The following is a 24648-nucleotide window of genomic DNA, read 5'->3' as shown; positions in this document are numbered from 1 at the left end:
ACCTCAATTCCAGTACGACCCTGGCAAAGTCACTGCAGTCAGGCTGAACTCAAAGCTCCATGGTGAGTCCAGGTGAAACTTTCAAGGTGAAAGCCTACACAAAAAGGAAGCAACGGTCTTGCTTGGTCTGAGCTGTAGGACAGAAAGGGCAGCAGACTTTCTTGCTTACCACCTAGCCTTTTGCTTTGTTTAAAGCTGAGAAGATGCCACCAGTCAGTCTCTCATGTCCTGGCCTGAGAGGAGGAGACAGATTTAACCTTTCGCAAACTGAAGCCTTTAGGGACCTTTGTTTCAATTTTGTGGGCTGTGTTTCTATGAGCAAGGAAGCCACTATATAGCACAGAAATATAGGACAAGTGATTACCATGTGCCAGATCTGTGGAGTGCTGGTGGGAGGTGTTCATTTGCATATGCTATAACAGTTCATTAAACGCACTAAACTGCCTGCAAAATTTGCATAGTGGAAAGACAGCATTTCATTTTTCCCTCTCTGTTTGAGAGAGACAAAGACCACTGAATATATCTCAGCAGTCATCATCTTAAGAGGATTCTGTTCACTACAGGGGAAGTACCTGGTAACACTTCAGTGGATTTAGGCTTTTGCCTTGTGCTCATCAGCTGCCCTCAGGCTTTTAATGCCAGAGATCAAAAAAAAATATTCCTAGACTAGAAGAAAATCTCCTTCAAGATTTTATGCAGCAAATCTCCACTGCTACATCAGCTCTACATAAGTTAAACATTTGTATAGTCATGTAAGTGCAAGAGAAAATATCAGAACAGAGAAATGTGAAGAAATGTTTTAATTCAATTGTCAAGATGCAGGACTTCATTGTCAGACAGTATCATACAATAAAGTTTTGCCATCTAGTTTGGGTGATCCTAGGTTATCTGTCATTTAACATTTAAACTATGTCAGGAAACTGACATTCATATTTCCACTAAGTTAATTCTTCCAAGAGAGTCCTTAAGAGATTTGCCTTCTCTTGCATGTATTTGCAGTATACAGCAGAAAGAATGCTATGCCTTCATACATCTCCTTTTGACAGTAGTCATCTCGGATTTCAGTAGAAATTACTCAGATTGAAAGGGATGTGTTATTGTAATTGACTCCTATTCATATGCCCCAAAATATCATTTGCTGTGGGTGGCGGGGGAACCTCCACCAACATGCTGATTTGTTCTGTTACTACATGTTCTTTGAGATTATCAACAGCCTGAAAAAATGAATCTGCCATATGTCTATACTCATCCATTCTCCATTTGGTTGAATGTACAATTCCTATTTTATAGAGCTCTGGATTTTACTCTCCTGAATCATGCTGAATGGAGAGACTTAGTACTCAGGTAAATCCAATGATCTAAAGCCAAGCAGGACAATTACGATCATCCATCTGACCTTCTGCACCACATATAATTCTATCTAGTCAAAGCCCTATCAATTTGTGGTTGAAGCAGGCTATCTATTTTAGGGAGATATCCACCGTTTTAGTCAGCTACAGAGAGCCTGAAAGTATGGGGCACAGCATCGAACATTTTTCTAAAGAAAACGGAATCAAGCAGCAGACATAGCTATGCAATCTTACCCATAGAAATAACACTTTTGGGAATGCTGAGAAAAATCAGAGTTTTTGCAGCAGTGCACCGCGTTTGGAGTATATCCTTAGATACTGTGCAACATCGCTGGAGAATTTCAGGTCCTCTGTGTATCCTTTTCTCCCTCCTGCAGTCACATGAAGACATAACATTTTCTATAAAGTAAAGGAAATGATGAGTACAAGGAAAGTGTGGCATGTCAACTAGTGTGGCATATCAAACAAGGGCAGTCAGATCAGCTGCCTGCAGAAATATTTCTCGTCCATTCACTAATTTGTTGGGGAGCAGAATCCTTATAGCCAGGGCGAATATCTTTTCTAGTTTGACATATTACATCAAGGCACAAACACAAATGTGACTTTGTTATCAACAACTACAGGATACATCACATTAACTCTATTTCCTACCAGATAAGAAAAGCTATAGCCCAGTAAGATTTGACCAGATCTTAAACATGGCCATGGTGGCAAGTCCAGGTTCTGGCACCATTCTTTGATGACCTGAGGTGGGAATCTCCTTTTCCATTATTTTTTTTCTCTCTTTTCTTGTACCCCATCCATCACTACATGCTATGCAGAATTAGATTTTTGTATCAAATCAGGACTTTATCAGTCTGCCAGAGGCAACTGTTGTCGCTTTGCAATCCCTGCTGCTTGCTGTGCTGTTCAGAACTGCCTCACTCCAGTCTATATTATCACCAGACCATTTTCAAGGCAAGTAATGTTTTTTGTTACATCAGCTTCTCTTTGGTTCCACGCTCATGAACTTCCTTAGCCTTCAGTATTACCTGGACAACAATGCCTGCTCTTGATCTTATGAAGTCCTTTTGTAACTTACAATGTGCTCCAAAACCTTTCACGAGTCTCCACCTACAATAACAGACACGTGGACCGTAGGCTGCACCTTGGTATGGGCCACGGTCTATGAGAACAGCACCTGCTATTTACTGGTGCAAAGCTTACCTTCAGTTTTCTCCTTGCTCACCGTACAAGAGTGAGCCAACTAGAAGATACAAAGCAGCTTATACCAGCGCCAGCACCAGAGCCTCCTCCCAGGTGCTGAGGGGAGCCAGGCGCAGGGGAGGAGAGGCGATTGCCCCGGGGGATGCCAATGCGCACACCGAGCACCGAAGCAGGGCTCTGCGGGGCAGGCAATGGCGCCCGCAGGACAGGGAGCTTGTGGGAGAAAGTCTGCACGTGCAAAGAGTTGGTCAGGCAGTGATAGGCATAAGCAAGTGAAAGCTGGGTACAGGACTTTGGAGGGGAAAAGTTAGACCTTCCACACCTGGACTGACTGGGGTGGAAGTAATTGTTGAGGGGAATTTTTGAGGGAGAGGAAGCATTTTGGCAGAGAGGTGGAAGACCGAGAACGAAGGCTTGGTGCAGTCCATGTAAACTACCACAGCAAGGTAGGAGCGAGCCCAATCTAAGGAAATTTGGGAACTGCTAGTTTAGTGAAATGACCACAAAGTAAGACTGAGCTCTAATCTTGGCTTAAATATTGATTCAATGTATTGCCTTGGGCAAGGAATTGGTTAGATGGGATTAATTATGTCTACCTACCTATTTCAAAGGGCTGCTGCAAGGATTAATTAGTCATTGTTTGTAGATTTCTTTGAAGATGAAAATGTAGAACTGTATAATTAAATGAAATCATTACACATAAGGTTATGTGACTTTGATGTTTTCCAAAAATGCATAAATTAATACCATAACATCTACTTCCATTTTATTCTTAGGCATATTTGTAATCCTGGATAAGGAATTAACGGTGCCTGTAAAACATGCCTACACAGTGGTTACATGAATGGAATCCATTTTATAAATAAGGCTATATTAAAATTATAAAGATTAAAGCAATAAAACTTAGGTTTATATATCAAGCTTCCTGTTGATATTCAAAAACTTAGTGAATCTGAGATAGACCACTGCTGTTTTAAAGTATTGTTTTATCTATAGAAACCACATTTCTGGTTGCTTTCCAACGCTTAGGAACTATAGCTGATGTTTCTCACAGCAGCAGTGCAACTCCACTGGAGAGAAAGGAATTACTGATGCACACATGATAAGGATTAGAGTCTAGCAGTGCCTGCTAAGGTGACGTGCTAGCCAATGTGCACACATTCCACTGTCTTCTCCAGGACAGGCTTGGGCCAGAATACATGGGAAGGGTGATGGATCTTACCCATCTTCAGCTTAAATGAACTTAAAGATGGTGATACTCTGGTTGGCACACAGCTTCAGAAAGCATAAACTGTCAAAGACATATTAAATCAAAAGACACTGCGCAATTTTAGGTCATCATCTCAGGCCAGGTGGGTTAATACCTGACAGAATCATGTCTTTGAAGTTCAGTGTTTTTTTGGTTCTGCACACCTACTCATACGAGTGTAACAGAGATTCCTGTGTGGTTTTTTTACCATGATATAACACTGAGTAACCTTAAACCTATGGCAGAAACAATTTCTGGTGATAATGAAGAATTTGTAATCATAAATGACTCTGAAACCACCATGGAAAGCTGCTGTGGAAAGTTTCTAGACTAGACTTGTTATCAAAGACTTTTTTTTTTTCTTTTTTTTAAATGGAACTCTATTAAATGTTTCTGAAAGAACAAAACAGCTCCACCACCACACAGTTTGCTTCTTGCTAGGTGTTGCTTAGCATTCATATAATTACACCACCACAAATGAAGTTTTGTTTTGAACTGATTGTTTTCCAGACAGCTTTTGTGCACTGATTTATTGAACTTGGTGGGGAGAGGGGAATGAGAGAGAGATTCCTTCAGGGTCCAATCATCCCACCTAATTTTTCACAGCTCCTAAGATGCACACCACCCCCTGGTAGCACCCATCTGCTGGTAGGAAATGCTGCCTAGGGAATTATATTTCTCACTTAAAGTTCCTGAATAGAAGGAGAAGCTAGCAAAATGGCTGGACAGAAATAAAAGATAACTATATTTGTATTTACATATCTTTAGATCACATGCAGAAAGCTTCCTATACTCTATTATGTCAAACCAGTGCCCTGATCATGGAGCTCAGAATGTGGTCCTTATGCAAGTCAATCATATATCCTGTGGAAGCAAACCTAAAGAAAACCTCAGCCAGGGAATGCGTGCTTCCTCCCTCCATTAGCATCTGTTTGGATTCTCACCTCTACAGCCTCTTTTGCTTTGTCCTTCTCACCTCCAGCCTGACTCCTGCTCCCCATCAAGAGACTTATTGATTCTTAATTGATTCAGGAGACAGTGTCAATACTCACTCCCCCAAAATCTTCACTGCTTTCACCTCCTCAAACAGCCGGTACACCTGTTGAGGCCAGGTGCAGGCATCCCTTCCTTCCTGCAGGCAGTGCCTGTTAATGAGGGCCATTCCCCAGACTTCCCTAAATGTTAAAAAAAAAAAAATCACACAAAGGCAAAATGTTTTCTCTCACTTGGTAAGGGACTGTTCAAATCTCATCATGAAACCTTACCATATATTGAAGCTTTTATTCTGTACAAGTATATACCTCTGCCTGTATGCTTTGCCACACCATACACAAATATATCCATGCATTACTGGTTCTTGCTCGAGACTGGACTTGGCAGTAATTAATCATGTGGAAATGATGAGGTTTGGTGTGACAGAACCCTGTAGCAATCTTCAAGGGACACTGTAACAGACTTAATATTTGCGAGATATGTCAATAGGTAATGCATATTTCATACAACTCTTTATGAAGGGGTTTTTCCTCAGGAGCATGGGGAAGAAACCAGTCAGTACTTCCTCTCCTCATCCAGACTGCATAGTTACAATTCACATGCCTGTCTGCCTAACCCAGTGCATTACAGACACTCTCAGTCCAGAGATTTCCTGGGTAAACAACTACAGCAAGTGAACTGGATACAGAACAGAGGTCTGTTTTATAGAAAAGATATGGGAGAGGGATGCTAAGCATTCCAGACACAAAGCGTCTGTTTTCTACTACCAAATGGCTGCAAAAAGCAGGAAGATCAAAGTTCTCTACCTACTTGCATATCATGTGCAATCTCTGCATCTCACTGTCTATACCATCACTACAAATATAGAGCACAGAAACATGTCTCTATGGAGGCTGAGAAGAAAGGAGGGGTGTCCTAGTTTCGTCTGGGATAGGGTTAATTTTCTTCCTAATAGCTGGTATAGTGTTACGGTTTGGGTTCAATATGAGAAGAATGTTGATAACACACTGATGTTTTCAGTTGTTGCTCAGTAGTGTTTAGACTAAATCAAGGATTTTTCAGCTTCTCATGCCCAGCCAGCAAGAAGGCTGGAGGGGCACAAGAAGCTGGGAGGGGACACAGCCAGGGCAGCTGACCCAAACTGGCCAAAGGGGTGTTCCATACCATGTGACATCATGCCCAGTATATAAACTGGGGGAATTTGGCCAGGGGGGTGCAGATAGCTGCTCGGGAACTAACTGGGCATTGGTTGGCCAATGGTGAGCAATTGCACTGTGCATCACTTGTTTTGTATATTCCAATTATTTTACTACTATGATTGTCATTTTATTATTGTTATTATTATCATTATTATTTTCTTCCTTTTGGTCCTATTAAACAGTTTTATCTCAACCCACGAGTTTTACCTTTTTTTTGCTGATTCTCTCCCCCATCCCACTGGGTGGGGGGGAAATGAGCAAGTGACTGCATGGTGCTTTGTTGCTGTCTGGGGTTAAACCACAAGGAGTAAATTGAAACACTCTGATTTTATATCTTCTGATTTTATAGGAATGAGGCCTTCCCTGCATAGATGTAAACTGCCAAGAAAAATGTGAAGAATTGGCTTTAGCTGCCTTCAGTACCTGGAGGCTTAGACACTCAGTCCCTCCAGTAGCTGGCCCTGGGTCCTTAATTGCCTCATGCACAGAGGGAGAGGCACACACAGACACACACACTCTCAGACACACACACTTAAGACACATACACACATCTGATCTCTCAGTCAGCCCCAGACCCTACAGCCTCTCTGCCACATGGCTGGGACCCCCACTCCTCCCGCAGCCAGCTCCTCCAGTTGTCTCACTCTCAGAGACATGCATGCACCTGGCTCCCAGGTCACATCAACCACTTTGCAAGCCCAGGTTGATATTCAGGAGCGATCACACACTGACTTACATATCCTCACCCACTCCAGTTACCAATACCACAGACAGGGGCCCCTGTGATCCTGTGGTCCCACTCCAGTTGCTGGCCTCTCAGACCTCCATACACACAGAAGAGAGCCCTGCATGCAGGAAAATAAAAATGGAGTTTAATGAGAACACAGGACAGACTGTGCTGATCGAGTGCAGGGCAGGGCCAGACAAGCCTACTGACTAGCCACCTGTTTACATGTGACTGCCCCCTTTTAGCCCCTTATCCCTCTGTTTTCCCAAGATTTTTCCTCCCCAGACCACCTCTATCCCTCCCTTTCTCTGCTGTGGTTCCTCCCCTAAACATCCTATGATAAGTTTTGCACAATTCCAAAATGCTGTTCCCCTGCAACCCATAAAGTGTCCTGTACTCCCAGGCAGTGTCTCCCCTCAGTCTGTGACGTGCTACAGAGACACACTCCCATCTTGCAGACAACACTTTCTCTCTGTATAACACAGCAGACCTGGATCCTGACAAAACTCAGCAGGAAATGGAAGCCTCTGCCCCTTACAGACTCCTCTGCCAGTATAGTGTCATCTTGACACTTAAGATGCTGTATCCATGTTCTCAGCTGCTCTAGAGCTCTTAGACCTTGCTTGCATCTGACACACAGTGATAGCTTGATTTACATTCCTTGGTAACCAAGTGGAGGGAAAAAAGGTAAAGACCTGCATGAGAAAAAAATAAATACCCAATATGAAACAATACACTGGGGTTATAACCCACCCATCCCATAAATCCAACGCACTAGCATTGTTCAAAATCTGTTTATAAGAGCATTAGCCGGCATAATGTTGTTGCCAGCTTCCTCCACGCTCTTTTTATTTCTATGTTCAAATATTTGCCTTTGGAATCCTCACACTGCATAGAGGCCCCTTGCTGGACAATGTCTAAACCTGGAGCAGCCACTGTACCCTTCTGAACTGAGGCTTAATTCAGCTGGAACATTACCGATTAATCACCAGTGCAGCACAACAATGCTTTAAAGTAAAATATAGACCTGCTTCAGAAAACCTGGCATTATACTTAGCATTGTGTGTTCCAATATATACACACATGCTGCCATGACGTACAGTTTCTAAAGCTGAGCATTTTCCTGGAAAGATTGTATCCCTGAGATGTGAGGGATGCACGTTTGAGAAGTTTTTCCTACCTTGAGACAACTTTCAGCTAGATATGTATATCCTGGACACAATGCCTCCTGTAAAAATAACTCTCTGTAGAAGAGTGGTGCAGCAGAAAAAAAAAAAAGAAGCCTGCATTCAGTAAGTGTCTAAACAAATTTGCTAGCAGTGACTGGAGATAAGTTACCAGCTCTGCTTCATCTGGAAACTGAAGATAATTATGTGTCCCTCACCAAGCACATTTTCATAATACAATCATGTCATGCTTGTATTTCAAGATTTTCAGAAAGTCTTGAAATGCGTTTTAAAAATCATTGCCAGGCAAATTCTTTGAAAGGAATTTTCTTAACCAAGGGCAATGTGCTGCTTTATCATACCAAATGCATTTTGGATATTAACAATACGATGAAGTTTTATAAAAAGATCTCCATTATTTACAATAGTTGCTATTCAAGTGACATCGCTCATTTCATCTAAGTAAGCACAGCTCTTAGGCTGAAATTGGGAAGCAATGTTATACAGCAGCTAAAAAAGAAATAGACGAGACTATATATATGTACGAGCTTTTCAATTTAATATCATACTTGCATTTCTAACACAATGATAATGCTCCCTAGGTACAGACTAGAAATCAGATTCAAATCACCATGGGTTTGTACATGAACATAATGAACACTGGGTATATTCTTTGAAAAATAATCATAACACCCTCTTGCCAAAAAATAGCAACACTTTTTTTAATTATTTCCTCTATAACACAGCTCCTTTTCCATGTGCAGAACAGATCACCTCCTGTTTAAATACCACAATCGTGACTACAAAATACCAGAGTCAGCCAATACTAAAAACACTTATGTGCTGTATATGTTCATAATAAAGAACAAAAATATGAAAGCACTTGCGAAAACAGATTGTGCACATTAGCTTCAGGGCAGCAGAGACTTGCACAATGACAGCCTTATCTTGATATTGTGCTTCAATTTGCAGGGGCCTGTTTTGCCTAGGAGACGCACCTGCCTCATCACTTATCTGACATAAAAGAAGACAGACCATTTTATAAACATCCTAATATGTCATGTCAGCGACCTCAGGAATGGCAATGAATATTATTTCCATTCTAATGATCTTCTTTTAGATGCATTTAATTCTCTATTTTTCTCATTAAAAAAAAAAAAAGACAGACAAGCAGGTGAGGCAGATGATAATAGAGCTTTACCTCACATGTGGCGTACTGCAGTCCATATCCCACTCTGGAACTTCTCCTCCTGAGGCTGAAAGAGAATGAAGGTGGTTAGCAAAGTACTGGAGTCTCTGGAAAAGGGGAAGAGACAGGGCAAGATGGGGAATGCTCATACATGCTATATATAAAATTACATGCTGAGGGGGAAGCAGGGGAACCTTCCTCAGGGTCCAAAAAGGTGTTGTAAAATAAACTATGAGAAATTGCCTAGAATATAGTTCAGAAATCTGAATTTGCTTTCTACTGGTGGCATACAGTAGCCTTAGGCAAATCACTTTGCATTCTGTCTGTAAAACAGAATATTTTCAGTGGGAAGGGACCTACAGTGATCATCTAGTCAACTGCCTGACCACTTCAGGGCTGACCAAAAGTTAAAGTATGTTATTAAGGGCATTAAATGGAGACATTAATACCTTCTTCCTTTTGCACTTTCTCTTGGCTATTCACTGTACAAATTCCTTGTAGCCAAGACTTTTTGTCTCTCTTCACATGCTTATGTAGAGAGTTTAGCATAATGAGGCCCTAATATTGACTGATGCCTTCTGGTGTCATTGTAATGCCAATATTTAAAAATTAGCTAAGTTTTATTTACAGTTCCACCACTGTCTTCAAAAGAAATTCTGCTATTTCACTGAATCTGTATGCAATTCAACTTACAGATTTAGTAAATAATTAGAATAATATTTACCAATCATTCTGAGATGCTAATGCTGAGATGGTAATGCTTAACTAAGATGTACAGAATACTTTTAGTCCCTACAATAAGTGAAGCATGTGAATCTCCAGAACATTAGTAGCAGCAGCATACCTAGCACAGTTGAGTAAAATATAAAAAAAATAGCATTATATATAGAAATTTGATGCCTTCAGGATGGTTTCAATATTCAGTGACATACATACTTTTGCCAATGACTATAAAGGGAGGGAGTGCTTATGAATGACATTTCACTCGTTCCTTTTGCTATTCAATTAGATGTGGCTGATATGTTGAGTACTTTTCAGTAAGAACATAAGGGACCAGCAGGAATGGCTTTCAACAGCATTAATCAATAATGCAATAGCACAGTGGTTGATAATGAAAAGGCAACAGTTACTAACGGTTAGCACTGTGCTCTCCGAGACACTGCTCTTCTCTGTGAGATACTGTGGGGTGATGGTAACCCTTCTACACATAGCCAGGTAAGCATGCACTCCAGTAATAGAAGGACATTTCTCAAGGCCTTTTATCATTTCCCTCCCAACTACTAGAGCACTACAGAGTTGCAAAACTAACTTGTACTTTCAGGCATTAGATGTACCCATCCAAATAGCCCAGAAATTTCAGGCCATGAGTTTATCTCTGCCATTCATCACTCCAGAATGGCAACTAGGCCTTGGACACGTTAATCCAAGGAGAACAGATTTTGTCTGAGATTAAAAAAAAAAAAAAAAAAAAATCTGAGCACAGTGCAACTTCTTGCTGTGAAGTAGATCTGCCTCAAACAAAAAGCTTTACCTACAGGGATACCTCTTCAAACAAGGACTATATCTTGTCATGACCCAAAGCCCTGCGGTTTTTTCTTTATAAAGGTGTTCCCCAGTTTAGACCAACAGTGCAAACAGTAAGTCAACAGAAAGACTTTCTTCTGTTGCCAGTCATTCTTACCCCTATTAATCTCTACAACTGCGATCCCTCGTTCCCCTCCAGATACCGCTGTGCTGGCTGCAGCCCAGTTTCCAGGGTGCGGCACATACAGTTATCTTCATCGCACCAAAGGCCTCAACACTGAACACAGCATTGGTGCCAGCTGCCTGCCTGAGTGAATTATGAGCTACCACAGCTGGGACAAGCAAGCTCCGGGAAGCTATTTCTTCTCCCCATAAGTTAACTGACTTCAGTATCTGAACACTAACAGCTGAAAAGGCTCATCACTAGAAGGAATCTCAAGTGCCAGCAGGAACACTGACCGGAGGATGTGAAGAGAGTACCTGAAAGTACCAAGTGAAAGAGCTAGCACATACTCTGGCAGTGAACAAGGATGCCAGTTGCAATTACCGAGGAGATTCTGGGGGCTGTAAGAGAAAATACCCAGTTGGAGCAGTAGCTTGCAAAATCCTAGGCTAGAAATAATGACAAAACAGACAGCCCTCTTCAAGGCTGTGAAGAAAGCATAGCATCTGCCATCCTCATGTGCTACCTCCCTTCATTGCTGTTGGTGCAATTCTGTTTGCTCGTGCTTCAAGTTTTGCCTTTCACAACATAGCCTACTGATAAAAAAATGGCCTCCTCCCTGCCCTATGGTCTTATGCCTTTTATTAGACAAAACACAGGTCAGTGCCTGTTAAAGGAAAGGCAGGTTCTCCTATTTATCTTCCTCTCCTGTTGATTATTTTTCATTTACATGTTTCTAACATGAAGGATTTTGGCACCTTTTCTGGGCAGGACCAAGTCCACAGTATATTCTTTCTCTGCTTCCGTAATTTGTTTAAAGGTCCTGGTGCAAAAAGATTGCTCTCTGCTACAATGAATAACTTACTTCACAAAATAATGGTGCCATATAAGTTACAAAGCAGAATTATATTGATTTTTTTTAGTGCAATCTACATCATATCTGGCAGCAGGCAGTGTGTAAGTCACCTCTGAACAGAGCCCTTTGACCATGTGCTATTCCCTTCACACGGTGATCATGCGCTGCAGAGCAAATGAAACAAGAAGTGGAATGGGGTCAAATGGGCATCCTGCAGAGTATTAAGATAAAGGACCTTATATTTAAAACGGGAAGATCTAGTCATCTTAACACAGGCTAAAGATTAGCATCAGTGCTTTTACAGGAAGATGAATTATACTTTGAGAAGTAGGGAATCTATCAGAACGAAAATCCTGCTTCATGAGAGCAATTTAGCAAATGCAATTTCAGCTATGACTGTAAAAAATGATGAAGCTGACGTGCTAGTAAATGTCAGTTACTTGAAGCTTATTATTCATTTTATGTACAACAGAATTGTCTTAATACTCTGCTTAGAGCAGCTGAAAACAAGAATCCATTTGCTTTGTAATCCTGTAGTTGTAGGTACACGACCCATTAGCAATGGCATTTTTCCTACCAATAGTTCATAACACCCCCTAAAATTTCTATCTAAAAGGATAATGGTACTGAACTTCTACAGCTGTTTTCAATTTCTTCTGGAAAAAAAAAAGAGGAAAATGGAAAACAGTTTGTTTTTCTGCAAACAGAAACATGCAAAGTTATTTTTTATGCTAACACATTAAATAGGGATGTAGTCATTAAGATTGCTATCTTATTTTGCATATTTTAGCAAAAATTGCTGGAAAAAATACACACTTTCTCATATAAAGGAGCTCTTTGAGTAAAATTAGGTTTTTTGTAATGTTTTCCATGATAGCAGCAGTTGCTATCATAACATACAAAATTCAGATCAGGTGTTTGTTAACACCGAGTTTCTAAAGATAAATAAGAAGCACTTTGGGACTACTTATGCTACAGATTTGTTTCTAATGCATTGTAACTTATATTCAGAGTCTACTAGCAATTTTCAGACTGTTAACCTTTTATAATATTTTCCAGTTGTTTCATTGCAAACCCCTGTCATTTGATATAATATACATGAAACACATCTCAACTTAGACTGCAGCTAGTCATGCATGAGGTGAGCAAGATTGTTCTACTTTTCTCCAGCTACCAGATAAAATCTGTGTCCTTGCATTGTTGATAATGGACCCTAAAGTCTCTACAGACTCAGAGGAATAAAGCAGAGGTGAAGGGATGTTTCTGTTTTTCCTGAACACATAAAGAGAAACCAAGCACGTTTAGCCAGCTTGGGTGTGTATAAACTAAAGACGAGCTGAAGGGCTACGCTCTTTTTATGGAGTAACATTCGGGGAATATAAGTGAAAATCAGAGAGATTTAAATCTTTGAGTCCCAGAAAGTATGAGAAGGGCTGTTAGAAGGGTTAAGTAAATGAAATGTATGGGATTTAGGGGTGCTTAGTTCTCTTCTGGAGCATGTACTGATTCTTATTCTTCAGTATGTAGCACTCCATTATTCCCTACCTCAGGTGCTATTTTTTCTTGAGCAGCAACCAGGAGATGCAATTCTTGTTGAGCGGGCTGACAGATGTTACCAATTTCAGGGGGGTTTGTTACAAGAAATTTCTTAAAGCTCCTATTCCAAAAGTCAGGTGATTATATCAGTTTCAGCTTTCAAGGAAGCCTGAGGATTAGGTCTTGCACCTTTCTCCATCTGATCTGCCAGTGACAGGGCACGACATAGCAGTACTGGTCAGGCCTCTCCTCCCACAAGAACTCCACAAAGCCATTTCACCTTTCAGAATGGCTGGGTCTGTAAAACCTGGCTACTTCTTAATAACCAAGTGTTTTGGGAGACGTAAAACTGATAAGCAATATACAGTGACAACAGCAACAAAACACTCACTCATCCATTCCACCAGCCCTAGGCTAGATAACAAGTTCACGCACAATAACTGCTTGCACATACACCCTACAACTACCATTGCAGGGTTTCCTTCCTGCCCTGGCAGACTATAAGGAAGCAGGAAAGTGTGCAGAGACACTCCAGGGCATGATTAGTTGGTTATATATTCTGCAGAAAGCATAACATACAGCAACCACTTGCCATAGCAACCTTAATGTATGGAGAATCAATTGCAGAAATAAACTGATTTTAATTACAGGAGTCTATCTAATTAGCAAGTAAGCTATATCTAGAAAATGTAAGAGAAAGGGAAAGCCTTTTTACAAAGGTGGGGTTAATTGAGAGCTTAATGGGCATTAGGCTTATATTCAGTTATTTAGTGTATGCTCATATTCAGTTATTTAGTGTGTCCTCAAGGGCAGCTCTGCAGCAACTGAAGGAAAGAAACAGGCAAATGGTCCCCAACTAGCTGCAGGTTTCTGATCCTAAAACCAATGTTATATTGGCAACTATGGTCACCAGGAATAAAATTTGTCTGGCCTAATATGTGAACCTGTGAAATGTCTGCGTCTGAGTTAGTTACGCTAGGCTCACTTCACAAGTATTGAAGAAACATGGACATCTTTAGCGGGAAACGCATCTCATCCCATAGTAGAAAACTAATTAATTTGCTCTGTAAAGAATACCAGGGTGACATACTCAGACATAAGACATTGAATTTCTACATCTAAAGTTAGGTCTGAGGTGATCTTGACCAGCTACAGAGAACCGATGCTCAAGGCTGTTTATTCATTTCATCTAAAATGCCACTGGATTTCTGTACTGAAAGAGACCTTGTTATAGCAACCAGAAGCTAAGATTTCCCTCTGCTGGACAAGTAATTTAACCACAGTTTTAGACTCTAGCCTAATGAATCCGTTTTCTCTGCATGTGGCACAGCTTCAACAAAAGGGCAAATTACAGCCCCAGGTTGTAACTTAGTCTACCAAAGCTTGCTACCAAGGGGGAGAGGCAGGCTTTTTTTTTTGTGGTTTTTTTTTCTCCCTAAAAGATGCGGGGATTAAATTAGAGTTTTCCATTTCCTATATGGAAGTTTATTTCATAAGAGGAGAATAATAGTAGTGGTGGCTTCAAACAGAAGGCAGAACCTCAATTAGGACTGTGAGAAGGGCACAGCTGCTTGCCTTCAGGAAAAGACAGCCTAAATAAATGAAGCCAGGAATTCTCTTTTCAGAGCTCCTTTATACTGTGAGTGCTAACTGCTGTCAAGCACCTAGTTTGGCAAAGCCTGGGCACGTGACTTCAGGAGCCCAGACCTAAGCCTTACTCTTCGGGTTTTAGTCCTCCTTTATAAAACAAGAAAAAAGTCCTTCTCTGCTTTTCAGGGTCACTGTTAAACAGATCAGAGATTCTCAGGGGATCAAATATCGAGGTAATGTCACAGTGCAAGTATTTTAAGATTTTATCCTACATCCTTGTATCCTAATAATCTCATATTCTTGGCCTTTGAAAATGTCTATCTTTATAGGGAGAAGGAAGAGTATGAAAAGGAAAATGTCAAACCACACACACAAAAAAATCTTCAGCCTCTTACATGGAATATACAATAATTACTTCCAATCCTGGTATAAGGGTTAGTGGCAGTTGTTAAGCTTTTTATAATAAGAGCTTAAGAGGATGGGCATTATGTAATGCCCAGTTCCAAAAGTATTTTATGAGCTCCGACACCTCTTTTTATGTTTTTGAAAAAGGCTGAGCCTGAGTCCTCAGAGACTACTTTGGCATAGTTACCTTCAGAGGTGCCAGGAAATGTCTATCCATTTTTTCTTGCTAATTTGCCTTGAAAAACTTAATTTTGCTTTCTCTGTAGTTGTGATGGCTACAACGTGAAACAACTGGAACACTAGGAAGGGATGAAACAATAGCATTCTGCTGTCCCGAAACAGTATTCCCTGCAGGAATTAAACCATGGGCTAGACACCAAGTTCCAGTTTGCACCTCTTGCCAATTTGTCCCTGGAGTCTTTATTGAAATAAAAGGAAGTTGGACTAGTACTGACAGGGACGATCTAAACTCGAAGTAGCTTCTATATAGTAAAATAAAGACCACAAAGTATTTTTACAGTTGAAAGGCAGACACATGGAAGTCAGAGAATGCAGAACTGAGATGTTTTAAGAAACATCAGTTTGGCTTCATTTGTGTCTGCATCTTTTGCTACATGATCTGAGACTTCTTTTCATAGGATTCCATCAGTTAAAGAGAACAAAGGCTGGTACCTCATCTGTGTCGAGTTATTCAGTGTTTCTTCTACAAAACTGGGAATAGACAACTTTGAATTTTCAGTTTGTCTTAAACACCTGATTGTACCTTCCAGTTATTAAAAAAATGCATTCTCAGTATTTCAGTATATTGATTTATAACATTTATGAAGTTTACAGGTGAAAGCCCTGGAAAATAAAAATTCTGGAAGTTAATTTCCTCTCATTTTTTTCAAAGTATTATTTGAGAGCTTTCTCCTGTGAATGTGTCTGCTCAGTGCTTCAGCAAATCTAACCTCCTGATTATACACAGATCTAATGTTATTTTAGACCATTTTATGAAGCCCATCACAATCATTATCTTCACTGGCAGATTGGAAAACTTTACAGATACTAAATTTTCTCAGTGTCATCCAAAAACTGACAAAAAGGGGAATTCCATATTCTAAGTCCCAAGCTAATTCTCTGTCTACTGAATGTCATGAACTTACAATAAGTATTTTTTTAACCCAGAATTCATGTAACATTTCATTTCACAATATGCTGGACTGGAAATGGCCCACTGTTTGTTTTTATACTTTGGAAGAATATTTCCCACACAGTGTAACATCTGGAAAGATTGGCACTCAGTTCAATGAATAGCCAATACTGTCAAAAAAGCAGGTGGAAGAAAATTTTAATGTGACTCTATGAAGACTATTTGAGCAGTGGTGCTGAAACAACAGTATTGACCTCAGGCTTTGAGAAGCTTGGTAGGTAGATAGACTGTTACAAGAGGTCATACCTGTGCTAAGACTTTAGGTATCACCAACAGACTGCTGTATTATTAAATACCGTTAAAGGGATGCATTCATGACTTCGAATACATTGCAGTGCAGAGGATGTCTCTATGTACAACATATTACAGTATGTTTCTGAAAGCCTCTTGCATACTAACAAAGACTACATTATATCCCATAGGCAAAGATGGCTAAAGTGCAAGGATTGTTTTTGTAGCTTAACTTTGTTCTATTACTGAATGTCTGAACTTAATTTCTCTGAGGTATTTCTTGTGTGAAGTACCAGTGTGGATTCCTACATTCCTGAAGACTGTTGGCCAGTGCCACCACTGAAACCAGCAGACTTCATACACTCCTCCATCTCAGAGGACTCTAAGGAGACTGAGGAAACACTGTGTGCATCATGTAGACTGACCAGAAAGTATGGAAAGCAGTAATAATTGGGGATGCATCAGAAGAAATAATGGACCACCAGAAGGGAAAGGGAAGAATGCTAATGACAGGTGAAGTTATACAAAAATGGAAAAGCACGAGCCCTTTGGGACATCCTTATTTGCCATTCCCACATTTACAGATTAGGGCGAAAGGAGGTTCCTGCAAGCATAGAATCCAAACTTCTGCATAAGTATCACCACTTTCTGAGCACTGTGCATCTTTTTAAAAAGATGCTGTTTTGCTCGGACTGGAGCTTGACCACTGCATTTCTCTTTAAAGCAGTGGCACAGCTCTCCACTTGCAGACCGCAGCCTGGGCCCAAGCAAGTAGCTTGGTGCCATGCCCATTAGAGCACAGGATCTGGGCACAACAAAATCACCTCCCCCAAGCCTCGTCTTCCCCACACCCAGCCAGAAAGCGCCTCTGCACGGGACTTCAGTATACAGCACTGCAATGCTGGCCCTGGGCACCCATCCCACAGCCCTGCTGCGAGGCTCTCCGAGCCAGCCAGGCCTCCTTCCCGCCCACCTCACACCGGCAGCCCGCAGGGAACCAAGGGAGGGATAGGTGGCTCCCCTGTTAGCAAGAGAAGCGCTACAGCCAGGCGGCGAGGCCCTGAAGGCTGCGCATGGAAACAGCCCTCGCACTCCCCGCCGAACGCTCCCCCCACAGCAATGGCGGCCGCACGGACCCGCCTGACAGAAGACGACGGCTCATACTGCGCCTGCGCCTCCTGCCCCCGCCCTACGGATGGAACCATGTGCCGCGGAGGGGGCAACGTGACTCCCCCACCCCCACCCCCCGCGCGGCCCTTCAGCCACCGCTACTTGGTACAGCTCACTCCCATGTCTTCACCGCCTCCTGCCGCTCCGCGCATGCGCACCCGCGGGGGGGGGGGGCCCTTCTGCGCGCTGCCGCGCTTCGCCCCGCTTGAAATCTCGCGGCGCTTCCCCGCCTCTCGCCGGGGTTGTGCGCCTGCGCGCCGGGCCGCGCGTCAGCGGCGCGCGCGCCGGCGGCGGTGGCGGCGGGAGTCTCGCGGGAGGTGGTTGCCGGCGCCGGTGTGAGGGGAAGCGCGGGAGCCGTCGCCATGACCTCTGCTTTGGAGAATTACATCAACCGTATCCTTCCGGCGGGCGGAAACGTCCCGGGCAAGCCCTAGGGGCGGCGGGAACGGGAACGGGCCTTCCCTCTCCTTCGCGCCCGCGGGCATGAGGGGAGGCCGGGTGCGGGGGGCCCAGCGGCTCGGTGCGGCGCCCGGCTGCGGGGGCTTGGTGGCTGCAGCGCGGCGCGGGGTTGGGTGCCAGAGCTGCTGCGGGCATCGGGTGCCTCCGGGCCCGGCAAGCTGTGAGCTGCGAGGAGGTGCCGAGCCCTAGGCAGGCTGCTGAAGGGCCTGTGAAAAGCATAGCGGCCGGGGCCTCCGGCCTCCTGCACCCCGCTGCCGCGGGCGGCTGCCTTGCTTGGGTCCTTCCTGGCTGGCTATGTCGGTTTCCCTTTACGTAAGGCTGGCTTGGCAGGTAGAACAGAGGTTACAGGAGACCCAGAGAATAGGGTCTGCTATAGCCTTCAGTGCTGCAACCCTGATCCTTGCTTGATCTGTGATGAGGAACGAGATTCACAATGGGCCTGGCCCCTTAAAGGGCTCTTAACGTGTTTAGTTAATAGCTTTGCATCATTTGCTCGAAGGCTGTGAGTTAGTGTTCTTGGAACCCTTTTCTAGCTAGTTTTTTGTACTCCTAATAACCTATGGGCATTTTCAATTTTATTCACAGTCAGGTACTAACCCGAAGTCATTTAGGATGTGATCATCAAATCTGACTAGTCAGACTTTCCAAGTGAGGGGATGTAGAATGCCAGACTCGGGATCCCCACTGCTAAGCTGTTTTTTAAGGACTTAGCTTGAAGTGTTTATCAAACTGTTCATGTTCTTTCAATTTTGAGGTAGTGCAGTTAGCAATGGGAAGAGAAGTGCACTCAAATCTTTAGTCTGCTTTTAATGGTATTCATGTTTGTGTATGATTCTCTGTGGTTGGGTAAAGTGAAACTTTAAAACAGATTGTCATAAAAAATACTATGCTGTCAAATGTTACTATCAACCATGCTGGTTTTTTTGTTTTTTTTTTTTTTTAAAGAAATGCTGATAATCTTTTCTGGCTCTTAATAGCTCTTAAAGCTTATATTACATATCAATGTTTCAGAAAATGCTAATGTGTCTATTTCAGATATCTCTAAACATTTCCTAAATGAACTATCAGGTACTGTTGCAGTAATTACTTCTGATGGAAGAATGATTGTGGTAAGACTTGTATTTTTTTAACATTTTATTTTCCCCCATAAAGACGTTCCATCGCAGCAATAAAGAAACTGTGCTGGGATATTATCACTTATATGTTCACACCTTTACAAACTTTTTTTTAAAGCTTTATGGCTGTTATTTTATACTGTATGATTTAAACATTTACTGGTTCTTGCCTGTCAGCTTTGTCCATTGATAAACTTGTGTGTGCAAATGCTTTGACTTTTTGTCAAATGGCCTTTTCTATAGGAATGTACAAGAAAACGCATTTCTTCTTCTGTTCAGTAATGTGGTTTCCATCTAAAATGTCCTCTTTGTTCAGGAAGCTCTTCAACTTTCATGCTAAAACCGTTTCTTCCTTATGGTTATAGAAAAACATCAGCTGACTATTGCGCTGAAAAATTGTGGGATTCTCTTTAAGCCTAAAAAGCTGAGTATTGGCAAACTATTATATATTAGACTGTATGATGTTTTAGTTTTATTACTTCTGTGTTATCTTTTTTCTTGTATCCTGCCCCCCCCCAACTTTTATTCGTTTGTGTTTTGAGTTTAACTTAATAGTATGATCATTGCATGAGGATTATATCTTTCTGTCTGTACTTAGTTTTGTGCGGCCTCTGGAAAGAGAAAACAGTACTTTTAGCAGAAAAATCCTAGCTTCACCAAATCTTCTGTCTGGTTGGAGTCAGTCTGGTAAACTTTGTGGTGTGATAAAAGATACTTTCTACCAAAAAGATTTGAATGAAATTGGTATATATGACTCATTGTTACATGGTTAGATGATATAAATGGATATTACTACTCTTTGAATGATGGTATTTTACATGAGTTTAAATTTCCTAATCAATTACTGATGATAAATTACACAAATCATTTATGTTTTCATTTTTCCAAATGCGTATTGAAGTGGCACAGAAATTGTTCTTTGCGGGGGGGGGGGGGGTGTGAGTAATTTTGTGGAACCAGGCTAATTTCCTTCAAAGAGATACCATTTAAAACTGCATGTTAAGAACGGCTTCAATATTGTTGACCACAAGAATCCAGTTTTTCTGTTCTTTGGTTTAATTAACTATTTATTTGATTTCTGGAAATAAAAGGAAGACTAAAATAGTGTAGAAATAGTAAAATCACTTGTCTGGAGGGCCATCATTGGTAAAAGGGAAACTTTACTATTAGTGCTAAAGGTTACTGTAGCTTTTAGCATGAATGCTCAGTAGTAAATATAGATGCTACTTCTTAAATTGATTATTGCTTTTAAAGTTTCATTCTCCAGCTGTTTGTGTTTAAGCCTAACAATAAAACCTAAATAGAGTGTCTGTTCTCTAGTACCTTACTATTGCCACCTTGTTTAAGATACCCTTGAGAGCAAGGACAATAAATTTAAAAGGTAATTGGAGTGCTTTATTTTTGTGTGTTTTTCAGGGAACCCTCAAAGGTTTTGATCAGACCATTAACTTGATTTTGGATGAAAGCCATGAACGAGTGTTCAGTTCTTCACAAGGAGTTGAGCAAGTAGTGCTGGGATTATACATTGTAAGGGGTGATAACGTGTAAGTATAGCATATTCTTGGTTAAACCAACTAATAAAAATTTAGTGTGTGTGTGTATACATAGATAATGTATCTGTACACATCTTGATAGCCCCAGACATCTTGCATCTTTGTATTTGTGGGTAGCACTGATAGTACTGTCAAAGTGGAGGCACATTAAATAGCAAATATCTGTGGTGCATTGTAATGTTAAGATATTGTTAGTCTAGATTTACAGTGCTGTAAATTAACCAGCTCATGTACAGATAGCAATCTAGGAGAGGTCAGTATAAAACTCAACATTTTCCTTTCTTGAGTCTAGGCATTGTGTAGATGTTCTTTATTCCAGCCTGTGAAAGGCAGGATCCATTGATGGAGGAACAGAGAAGAATGAACAAAATGTGAGATAGAACTTGTGTACAAAAAGTCAGCAATCTAGTATACAAAGTTGACTTTTAACAGGATTCTTTTAGATCAGGTTTTCACAGTGAACACTTTATAATCTGGAAAATGCATGAAGGTTCTGGCTTGACAGTGTAAAAACTGTTGAAGCCCATGTAGTGACAGGTCAAACCCATGAGTTGATATTTGCTGTAAAGTGCCCTGACAAAATGAGAGTAAAAGCTCATTAAATACAGAGAAAAGTAGCTGATGTAACCCTCCCATCTGTTTGGTACAAGAGAATTGGAAGGAATGCCTGGTAAGTGGGCCTGCTAGGAAGATGACTTCTGCAGCAGCATTCTGAAACTGATGGCAAAAAATGAGAATTTTTTAACACAACCAGAAAAAGAGCATGTTGCAGGGACCAATGTGTGAACCTGGATAAGAATTTTCATCTTCTAATTCTGATGAATATTGCTGTACAAAGAAATGTCAAGACCTAGATTTATATCTAGGTGTGTTTATCTAATGTCATCAAGAAAGCGGATCATTTTGGAAGGCTTTCATCGCTTTTGACTTAAGCTTTTAAGCAAAAATAAAGATATTGACAACTGTACAAAGATAGGGCTAAGTATCCTACTGTACCAGTAACTTTTCATTCAAATAGTACAAATGTGTATTAAAAGCCAAATAATACTTTCACTTTTTCACTGTACCAGCCTGCCACATTACTCAAATATACTCAAAACATTCTTCTATAGAAACTATTGTATTTTCTTGTAACCTTAACAAACTCAGAAACATATTGATTAGAAGAAATAATCCTGCATTCATGCAACTCTTATCATACAGAAATTCAGCATCATTGTAGGAAGAAGCAAAAAGAAACAACAGCTAAGTAACAGTAACTTCAAAATAGGGGACTCTCAGAAAGTAGAGAAGCTATTGAAAAATAAAATGAAAGAAACAGTCATGGGATAAAGTGCTTCCAGGCATTTCAGTGTGCATCACTAGAAGCATGCAGTGAATATGCAGCATCAATCAGAAGAACTCAGTATGGTTCAACAGCAATTAAAAGGTTGTTAGAAGGAAAAAGAAAACTTTTGTTTTAGAAGTGTGTGATGAATCAGGAAAACAACAAAAAAATAGTAATACTAGAAAGTTATGTGTAAAACTCTTAACGAAAACTGTGAAGGAAAGCTGCTTAAAAACTGCAAACCTCTTAAATACGTGTGTGTGTGTGTTTTGCTGCATGAGAAGCAGGAAGCCTATGAAAGACATCAGGAATGGCAGGTATTTTTTGTTCCTTTTACATCTAGGAGAATGAGATCTCTGATGAAATAAGCTGTGTTTCTTGATGTGAACCAAAGAAAAAAATTATGCTTTGATATCATAGACAGTTTTTAATCTAAGGAAGTGTTTTAAATTGAAGTGTCACTTTGGAAAAAGCTAATAAACAGAATAGTAACGAGCATCCAGGATCAAGTTATTTTCATGCAAGAATTCTGGAGGGACCCAAATCTGAAATGAGGTTCCATACTGGTCAGTGCTTTGAATATTAAATTGGCATAAGCAGTTTACATTTTTGTTGTCTAAGCTCCCAACATAGTGAAGATCTAGGCAGTGATGGAACTAAGAAAGCTCTTCAGCAGACCAGATTTCTGTTTCAAGGCAAGTTAAATTCCTCTTTAGTTTCCACTGACTGTCATGGGAACCTAGACACCTGTATTGGGATGTCTTACTCTTAAGCTCAGTCTCGCCCTGGTCTCTGGCTATTTTTTTTTTTAAATACAGATTCACTGGGAAGAAAGAATATTGGGGATTATTAGGAATTGGGGATTATTAGGAAGAAAACTAAAACAGGAGATATTGTCATGTCATTGCTAAAACACCTGGTATGCCACTATCTTTAGAGGGGTGCAGTATGAAAATGCATGAAGAGCGCAACTGAGAGTAACTAGAGGTATGAAATGTGTTCCGTCAAGGAAAGGCTGAATAAGCAAGTTCTTCAGTTTGGAAAAAGCACAGCTATAGTGGTTATTGGTTGCTGTGAAATCGGGAGTAGTAGAAGGAGATGGGAAGATAATTGCTTCACTTAAATTTCTCTAGTTTTTTTCTGCTGTTGAAAATGGAAGATAATCCAACAACAAGTTATGTATAAAGGTATTACACTGCACACTGTAAAACTTAATTGTGGAACTCACTGCTGTAGGATGTAGCAAACACCAAAAATAGAAGTCTATTCAGAAAGCTATTGGGTGGATTAATATAACATAGCTTGGTGGCTGTTAATTCATTTTGTGGATCAGACACTAGCTCATAAGTCTCTGAAGTGGTGAATAGAAGGGTATGCAGAAGGATTAGCCTCTGTTCTTATGTTCCCTCTGGGTTAGTTCCCATCCTGAGCTAGTATGACTTCTATTACCTTAACCTTCTTTTCTCCTTTAAATCAGTTTTACTGAGTCTACTAGTGTTTTAGTCCAGGTAAGTCTTAACATAGCATAGCTGAAATACTATATATTCTCCCTTGGATAAATTAATAACATTTTACTAGTCTGTGTTGAAGGAAATTGTCTTGCTTATCTGATGCTGTATGCACTTAATTGCTACAGTTAGACATTACTCTTGATAAGCTATTTCTTTCTAAAAGGTTTCCAGTTCTTGTTTCAGAGGCTAACCTACTGCCTAAAACAGACCAGTAGTATTTGGTTCTTACAACCTATATCTTTAAAAACAAACAAACAAAAAACCCCCAGACTTCCTTTAGACTCTACTTATAGCCATCAAAATTTGAAGTTCAAAGGATAAAGCTCTACAATTAAAAAAAAAAAAGTCTTCATTAGCAAGTTAATTTTGTGGCTTTCCAGATTTGCACCAGGGGATTTCAACAAATGATAACCTGTTTTTTATTGCAGTGCTGTCATTGGTGAAATTGATGAAGAGACAGATTCAGCTCTTGACTTGGGGAATATTCGAGCAGAACCTTTAAACTCAGTTGTGCATTGAAAAAATGAAAATGCACAGGGACTTTGTAAATCTTTGGTTGTACAGACCTATTTAACAACGTGGATAATTTTTACAAATTGTGTTTAATTTGTTTAGTCACCAGTTTTTTATTATGAATATGTTGTAGTTTTTGCATGTAAATTAAAGTTTCTACGTTTTACTAAAGATGCTTTCATTGAATTTCCTTTGGAGTTTCATGCTGCATAATTTCACTGTAAAATACATACTGGGAAATACAAGTAATATCAGTGATAGTCCAGATATTGTGTATATGTACCTTGTTCTTAAAATAAGATCTCATTCCTAAAGGTAAACCAAGGCTCTTTGTGTTAACACAAGATTTTTTGGAGGTAGATTGTGTAACAGTCAATTTTAACCATCTCTAAATGTAGTTCTGGCTGTAAGTGGAGAACTGGGTT

The 24648-nt window shown here is 40.7% G+C and overlaps 1 protein-coding gene and 1 long non-coding RNA gene across 4 annotated transcripts; one reads left to right on the top strand and one right to left on the bottom strand.

Annotated features, from left to right (window-relative positions):
* Positions 1-785: 785 nt before the first annotated feature.
* Positions 786-17714, bottom strand: LOC138688986 (uncharacterized). Of its 3 annotated transcripts, XR_011327793.1 has the most exons (5): positions 16835-17714; positions 9091-9136; positions 5070-5259; positions 4857-4979; positions 786-1748 (listed from the first exon to the last, which is right to left on the bottom strand). It is a non-coding gene; the product is annotated as an uncharacterized lncRNA (long non-coding RNA). The 3 variants fall into 3 exon arrangements; XR_011327792.1 differs by lacking the exon at positions 16835-17714 and having other exon boundaries at positions 9091-15939; XR_011327791.1 differs by lacking the exons at positions 9091-9136; positions 16835-17714 and having other exon boundaries at positions 5070-6140.
* Positions 17715-17995: 281 nt separating this feature from the next.
* On the top strand, positions 17996-24394 carry LSM8 (LSM8 homolog, U6 small nuclear RNA associated). Its single transcript, XM_069802072.1, has 4 exons — positions 17996-18138; positions 19273-19313; positions 20736-20863; positions 24139-24394. The coding sequence occupies exons 1-4, from the start codon at positions 18108-18110 to the stop codon at positions 24227-24229; spliced, it is 291 nt and encodes a 96-aa protein (XP_069658173.1). The 5' UTR covers positions 17996-18107; the 3' UTR covers positions 24230-24394.
* Positions 24395-24648: the final 254 nt, after the last annotated feature.

This window comes from Haliaeetus albicilla, chromosome 14 (genome assembly GCF_947461875.1).
Source record: "Haliaeetus albicilla chromosome 14, bHalAlb1.1, whole genome shotgun sequence".
Taxonomy (NCBI): Eukaryota; Metazoa; Chordata; class Aves; order Accipitriformes; family Accipitridae; genus Haliaeetus; species Haliaeetus albicilla.
The sequence above is the reverse complement of the archived record's forward strand: the minus strand, read 5'-3'. Positions and strand labels throughout refer to the sequence as shown.

Coding starts and splice junctions, on each gene's coding strand:
- LSM8 (XM_069802072.1), top strand. CDS start 18,108: ATGACCTCTGCTTTGGAGAATTACATCAACC. Junction 18,139..19,272: donor TTTGGAGAATTACATCAACC/GTATCCTTCCGG, acceptor ATGAACTATCAG/GTACTGTTGCAGTAATTACT. Junction 19,314..20,735: donor CTGATGGAAGAATGATTGTG/GTAAGACTTGTA, acceptor TGTGTTTTTCAG/GGAACCCTCAAAGGTTTTGA.